Source organism: Chenopodium quinoa, unplaced genomic scaffold, assembly GCF_001683475.1.
Source record: "Chenopodium quinoa cultivar QQ74 unplaced genomic scaffold, ASM168347v1, whole genome shotgun sequence".
Taxonomy (NCBI): Eukaryota; Viridiplantae; Streptophyta; class Magnoliopsida; order Caryophyllales; family Amaranthaceae; genus Chenopodium; species Chenopodium quinoa.
Window position 1 is genome coordinate 5,115,648 of NW_018745675.1, and position 6,700 is coordinate 5,122,347.

Below are 6,700 nucleotides of genomic sequence, written 5' to 3' on the forward strand. Positions count from 1 at the left end.
TACAAATGGAAGCAGCAGGATTTTTCAGAATCCACTCTTTCACCAAATCAAAAGAAAGCTGCAATTTTAAAAAATAATCAATATTTTCACAAGTCAATAAATTCCATAATATTCAATGTTGACAATACTTATAAAAAATGAAAAATAAATAAACAGTCATAATTAGATAGTTAAGAGAAGGATTAGCAGATAATTACCTGAATTTCAGCAAGACCCATCTGAATAACACCATACTCATACTCAAAACGAGAAGGTGAACAAAAAGAATTTTATCCTTGTACTCATACTCAATAAGCTCGAGATCTTTTAAAACATAACAGGAAAAGTAATTCAATAACATTACACCTGCTATGGAATACTATAGTTTCATCCTCAAAACACACCTTGGAATAAAGGGTTAGGGTTAGCAATGTTTTTTAAAAACGAAAAAAAAAAAAAAAAGGAAAAACCGTCGGTAGCTGACGCACGAAGGACGGCTGAGGGGAACGGAGGGTGGCCGGCGAAGACCACAATGGCCCAATAAATTACAAACCACTCAACTAAAAATGAGAACCTGAAAGGCAATAACCCCCCACCTCATTCATCCCCTCCAAAAAATATAAAAATAAGAAATGATTAAAATAATGAAGGCAGGATGATTAGAATAATATTAAACAAAGTCATATAATTCAACAAAGTCATATAAAGCTCAATAAATTGACAAGCAGGGAGTATTGTTTTGTCAAACATAAACTTGGTATACACGGTGTATAATTCAACTCTTCTACGTTCTATGTATCTTATGCTAGTTGTGTATCTGTGTGGTAGTTGACACTCAGACAAGGCCTGTCCTTACCCAGTACTTCAACTTTTAATGCAACACCTTAATAATGTAGAGGAAGGAACCTACAAAAATACAGAAGTGAAGTAAGCTTGAAGATTGGCTTGAAAATCATAACTAAATCTAGCAAGTAGGTCAATCTAAATATTATCTGTTTCATTTTCTTTTATATGCAAAGTGAAAAGCATGCCAACGTCTTTAAGAATCAAGAATATATTATGTACATAGTATGACATGTTCGAAGTTGTGAGCCTCTATGTATTTGACACTTAAAACATGTACTTATACCAAACACTCGTACCTTGTATAAGCTAAAAGTAACGCGGCTACCCCAGCTGGGTTGCAGTAGGTTTGTGCACCAGTTCGGCTGCCTCTGCATTTTATCTATCTGGTTTACAGTTTTCTGTTCCCTTAACTCCTGCTCGTTTAAAATTTAACTCAGAAATAAACAGACTTAAATGTGTGAACCAGACACTGAAATATGATATTAGGCTAATTGGCATAAGAAACTCAACTAGTATCCTTAAATCATGCAGTCATGTATAGTACATGCTTGCAATCTACAGAGGCATTACCTTCTATATAAACCTTTAAATAAATAAATTCAGTCTGATAAAAAAATCAGATTTAGAACTGAAGTACACAAATATAAGTCGCCTTGTCACATTCTTGGCTCTTCTCTTAGTGCTCTTCAGCACCACCGTGACAGGCCAAATACAACTAGGACAGCCAGGAGGACAGGCAGCAATTCCATGTAATCAGGTGATTAATGAGCTGTCACCGTGTTTATCTTACCTCCACAGTCAACACTCCTCACCCTCGACTAATTGCTGCCAAGGCGCTAAGTATGTAAATAAGCATTACGGGAAAAGTAAGAAGAAACGATAGGGAGTTTGCCAATGTCTCAAGTCTGTACTGCCTCTTATAGGACAGATTGATAGTTATTATTTTAATCATAACATTTCTTATTTTTATATTTTTATAGGACTACATGGAGGCAGACCTGTGTTCCACAAAATCAAGGACTAAGACTTTGTTGAGGTTGCATTTAGCTTAACAAGCAAAGCCAGGATGTTCTGATTATCTAGCCTATGTGAATTAAAATAGGAAATGTGAAGAGGGAATGTCAAAGAAGAAACTGAACAGTCATTATAAACACTAAGCAAGTTTTCAAGGCTTTTCATCTTAAGTTCTGAATTGTTATTGGCTGCTTTATCAACTTGGTCATTGAAATTTCACTATCCAAACTAAACAACTATGAATCATATGCTAATATTTCTAGCTAAAATGAGGTAGATACAATCATACAACTCATACAATCTCTTGACCTATCCAAGATCTTAGTATCTTCAACTCAAAGTTTTACTGTAGGACAAGAAAGCTGACTATAACTTGATCATGTTTTTAATTTTTCAAGGACTAATTCTTCTTTATCAAACTTTCAAGTAGATACTAGCCACTAGGAAGCCATTCCTTTAAGAAAGTTGGAAAGATAGTAAGTCAATAATTCAATATATGTTGAACAAAGGGATAGAGATATTATTGAAAGCAATCTTCTAACTAAAGCAAAAAAAAAAAAAAAAAAAAAAAAAAAAAAAAAAAAAATGGTTGACCTAGAAACTCTAAAGAATTAGGGAAACCAAATCTTACAGCTAACAATGCTCCATTGCCTGGGAAACTCTCAGTCAGTGGCAATTCCTCACTTGGCGGGAGAAGCCCCTGCTTCTCAACCCATTGCCGAGCCACATCCACAAGATTACCACTGCTTCCTTGAGTACCTTCTTTTGCTGCAATATCTGCTTTATTACTGACAACAATGTATAAAACAGGAAGGCCGCCTAGACCTCCAACCCTCATTAGAGCAGAGAACGTCCCAACTGCTGTAATTTCTGCAGCCCACTTATGCAAACTTGTTTTTGTTCTCTGTTGTTAAAGATCATAAACAAAAATGACACCTGCATACAAAGGTTTGACACAGTGAAAGAAGATGCCAATAAGTACTACTGGTTTTGGTTCAATAAATCACTATTTTCAGGACAGTTGTCCAATGAAGGGATTCAGAAACTATGTAAGACCTCAATCAGAATGAAGTCCACTTAATATTGCCTTTTTTTTTTTAAGTCTTCGGATAAAATTTGCTTTATAGACAAAAAACCCAATCTAATTTTACATTCTTTCTATTATTTGAAAATTTTAAATACAAACATATTAGACATAGGACTTTGCAAGTTACATTCACCATTCATCATCAATTACACTATCCCTAAAATTCTTTTTCAATTCAATATCTAGAAAATGACATGGTCCTCGACTCATGAGACATGACTGTTCTCTACATAGACCATGGCTTGTGACTTACTGAGGAAACTCATAGTTTCGAAGTTTTGAAAAAGTATATAAAATGTGTCCTCTGTTTGAAATCATAGCCATGTTATCCCAAATTCCTACTCCTCATAATTAAGGACATGACACAATTTTACTACAAGACCCGTTGTAGTAGTAGGACTAGTCCAACACTTTCCTCATTACTCAGCCTTAGTTTGGGAAAGATAACCACAAAACATTATCATTTGAGAAAAACAATATAACATGCACATTATCAGATATCCGATTAATATAATATATGTGATTATTATTTCCGTGCGGGAGCATCATTGATTAAGCAGAAGCAGAAGTTTGTCTATATTATGTTGCAGCGCAAGAACTTACAAGTAAATGTTGTAGAACATTTATTCACTAATTATAATTACAGAAATGTAGCTATTTAAGGTAAAAAGGTTATCTAAATTCGTCAAATTGATACCTAACAAACAGTAACCTCCAGAAGGTATACTCCTCATACTTAAGGCAGACAGTGATTACGGAAGTTTTAGATTTCACCATCCACCAACTATATTGAGAGTTACATACAAATTTAAATTTAAGGATCTTCAATGCTCATAAAATCAATGGTGCAATCAACAAATTCCTTATTTCTTTGCTCTATTAGTGTGGTCAATTGACTATATCTAATAGTGTGTGTGATCTATATCATTATTTCTATTTTTTTTGAAATTTAATGCTCATATGAAATTTAAATAACATAATATAACCTAGTAATCCGACAGCCTCCTAGGCTACTACTACTGTAATGGAACATATTGAAGTATTGAACCAATAATGTAGCATCAAAAGTTCAAAATGCTAGTCACAATGCACCAACTTCATCGCAATCACTACAATCAGTAAGTAACACAAACATAACTCCCAAGTCCAATTTCTCCTCTAAAAATAAAAACTCTAAACCAGCTTTGATCAATAAAACTCAAATTAATCTTCGCCCTACCATATTATATAACAAAAATCAAACAAATGCTACCAAATTAACAGCAAAATATTTCATGAAAACTAGTAATAATTAACACATGAACTAGAAAATATTAACAAAATAAACCTTCGATCACTCAAACAAACGGAAAAATTATAACCAAAAAAGAAAATGATTATAATTAATATATAATGATACAACATCATAAACAAGAGGAAAAACTAACCACAAATTAGAAAATTGGAGGAAAAATTTAAGAAAATGGAATCAAATTAAAGCAAAGCAGTATGCACTAAAGCACGAAACGATGGGAAATAAAACCTACTTATTTTGTTTGACAAAAAATAGAAATAAAACCAGAACCCTAAAATTACAAAATTGAAAACCAAATCAACGACAAACCCTAGGTTGCGAAGAAATTCGGTAGATTAAGAAGACCACAATGGCCCGAATCTTACCTCGAAGCTGCTTCAATGGAGGTGAGAAAACTCAGAACGCGCTTCAATGGAGAATAGAGAGCACGAGTTCAATGGAGGAGAGATATGAAGAGAGAAGGAGGTGCATGCAGCTGCTTCGATGGAGTGAGAGAGCTCAAAAAACGGCTTCAATGGAGAAGGTGGGAATTCGGAGGTGGTGGCCTGGAAGAGAAGGTGAGAACGAGCTGAGGAAAAAAACAAGTTGAAAAATCAGGGGGGAAGAAAAGAAGAAGAAATACGAGCTTAATTACTAGCCCGGTTTTTTTTTTATGGCACCGGTTCAAACCGGTGCTAACTACTATAGTGGGCACCGGTTTAAGATGAACCGGTGCCAACTCTATTGCTTTCTTCATTTGTTTTTTTTTTTTTTCTTGGTTGGCACCGGTTTGAAGCGGTGCTAATTAGATTGGTTGGCACCAGTTTTGGTTGGAACCGGTGCCAACTCTGAATTTTCCAATCTCGCCCATTTCTTTTGGCACCGGTTTTCAAGAACCGGTGCTAAAGGGGGGTGCCTATTTCAAAATTTCTACTAGTGTTACTTATAGTAAATTTATAGTATTCACTTTTTAGCTTTTGTCACTACTAGAAAAGAGGCCATTTCCGACGGAAAAATTTCGTCGGAAAACGCTGTTCCGACGGAATTTCCGTCGGAATGTGTTGTCGGAAGACCCTTTGTAGGAAAAACGACCATTTCCGTCGGAAATTTCGTCAGAACAGTGTTTTCCGACGGATTATATCTTGTCGGACCCTAGTTTGACTAAAATCGTAAGTCTGTTGCAAGCTTACGATGGAAACTTTTCCGTAGGAAGAAGAGAACCTTCCGACGGAATATTCCGTCGGAGGTGGAAATTCCGACGGAATATTCCGTCAGAAAAGCCAATAAAAAGAAATTGAAAAAAAATCCCACACTAGTCCCACCCAGACCCACCCCCACCACCAGCCCACCCCACAGCACCGAACAACCACCCACCACCCACCCACCTGGCCCCCCATACACAGCAAACCACCACCCACCACCCCACACAGACCCCCCATACACAGCAAACCACCACCCATCACCCACCCACCCCACACAGACCCCCCCATACACCCACCACCCCACACAGACCCCCCCCATACACAGCAAACCACCACCCACCCCACACAGACCCCCCCATACACCCACCCACCCACCCCACACAGACCCCCCATACACCCACCATGCACCCAGACCACCCCTACCCATCACCTCGCACCCAGACCACCCCCACACCCCACCCAGACCCTAACCCAGATTTAAAAAAAAAAACACGAAAAAAAATCATTAAAAAATGAGAGGAGGAGAGGAAAATGTAGTTTGTCGAATTGAAAAAATCCAATGTACAGAAAAATTGAATATATACAAATAACAAAAATCAGATCTAACCCACAAATTGAAGAGCAAAATCCAAAACAAAAATTAAAACAAAAACATATACAAATCTAAAATCAAAATCTGAAAAAAAAAAACCAAAAAAATTACGAAAAAAGTTCTTTAAATTCCGGTGAAACCCCGGATGCTATTTTGTTCTTCAAAAAGTTCTTCAAGTTCTTCAAAAATCTTCGAAAATCGTACGGTGAGTTTCAGTTGTTGTTGGTGGTGTCGGTGTTGGTGGTTTTGGGTGAGAAGGAGAACGAGGAGGGAGAAGGAGTTGTTGTTGTTGGTGTCGATTAAGGTAGTTGTTTGGGTGAGAATGAGAGGACAGAGAAGAAATAGGGGAGGGAGAAGGAGGACGAGGAGGGAGAAGGACAAAGAAGAGATGAGGAGGGAGAAAAGGAAAAGAGGAGGACGGAAGAAAGACAGGAAGGAGAAGATAATAAGAAAGGAGAGAGAAAGAGAAGGAGAAAAGGGAAAGAAAGAGGCGGTGGGTCTATTAGGGTTTTCATTTTTTTTTTAAAATTAAATTAGACTCTAGAAACAACACAATTTCATTTTTTTTTTTAATATAATAGAACGTTCCGAACGAAATATTTGAGTTTTTCGAGGGAATATTCCGTAGGAAAATTCTGACGGATTTAAATTCCGTAGGAAAACTAACTTTCTGACGGAATATTCCGTCGGAAGCCTATTATTCTGAG

At 36.7% G+C, this 6,700-nt stretch overlaps 1 protein-coding gene across 1 annotated transcript; it reads right to left on the reverse strand.

The window, feature by feature from the left end:
* Nucleotides 1-664: 664 nt before the first annotated feature.
* Nucleotides 665-5,213, reverse strand: LOC110717272 (small GTPase LIP1-like). Its single transcript, XM_021895928.1, has 4 exons — nt 4,586-5,213; nt 2,471-2,775; nt 1,122-1,238; nt 665-885 (listed from the first exon to the last, which is right to left on the reverse strand). The coding sequence occupies exons 2-4, from the start codon at nt 2,675-2,677 to the stop codon at nt 844-846; spliced, it is 366 nt and encodes a 121-aa protein (XP_021751620.1). The 5' UTR covers nt 2,678-2,775; nt 4,586-5,213; the 3' UTR covers nt 665-843.
* Nucleotides 5,214-6,700: the final 1,487 nt, after the last annotated feature.

Bases quoted from the DNA above. Each gene is read 5' to 3' on its own strand.
- LOC110717272 (XM_021895928.1), bottom strand. From the start codon at position 2,677: ATGAGGGTTGGAGGTCTAGGCGGCCTTCCTGTTTTATACATTGTTGTC. The intron at 1,239-2,470 runs GTAAGATTTGGT...TTAAACGAGCAG, and splicing joins GCAATGGAGCATTGTTAGCT to GAGTTAAGGGAACAGAAAAC. The intron at 886-1,121 runs GTACGAGTGTTT...GTATTTTTGTAG, and splicing joins TTACTTTTAGCTTATACAAG to GTTCCTTCCTCTACATTATT.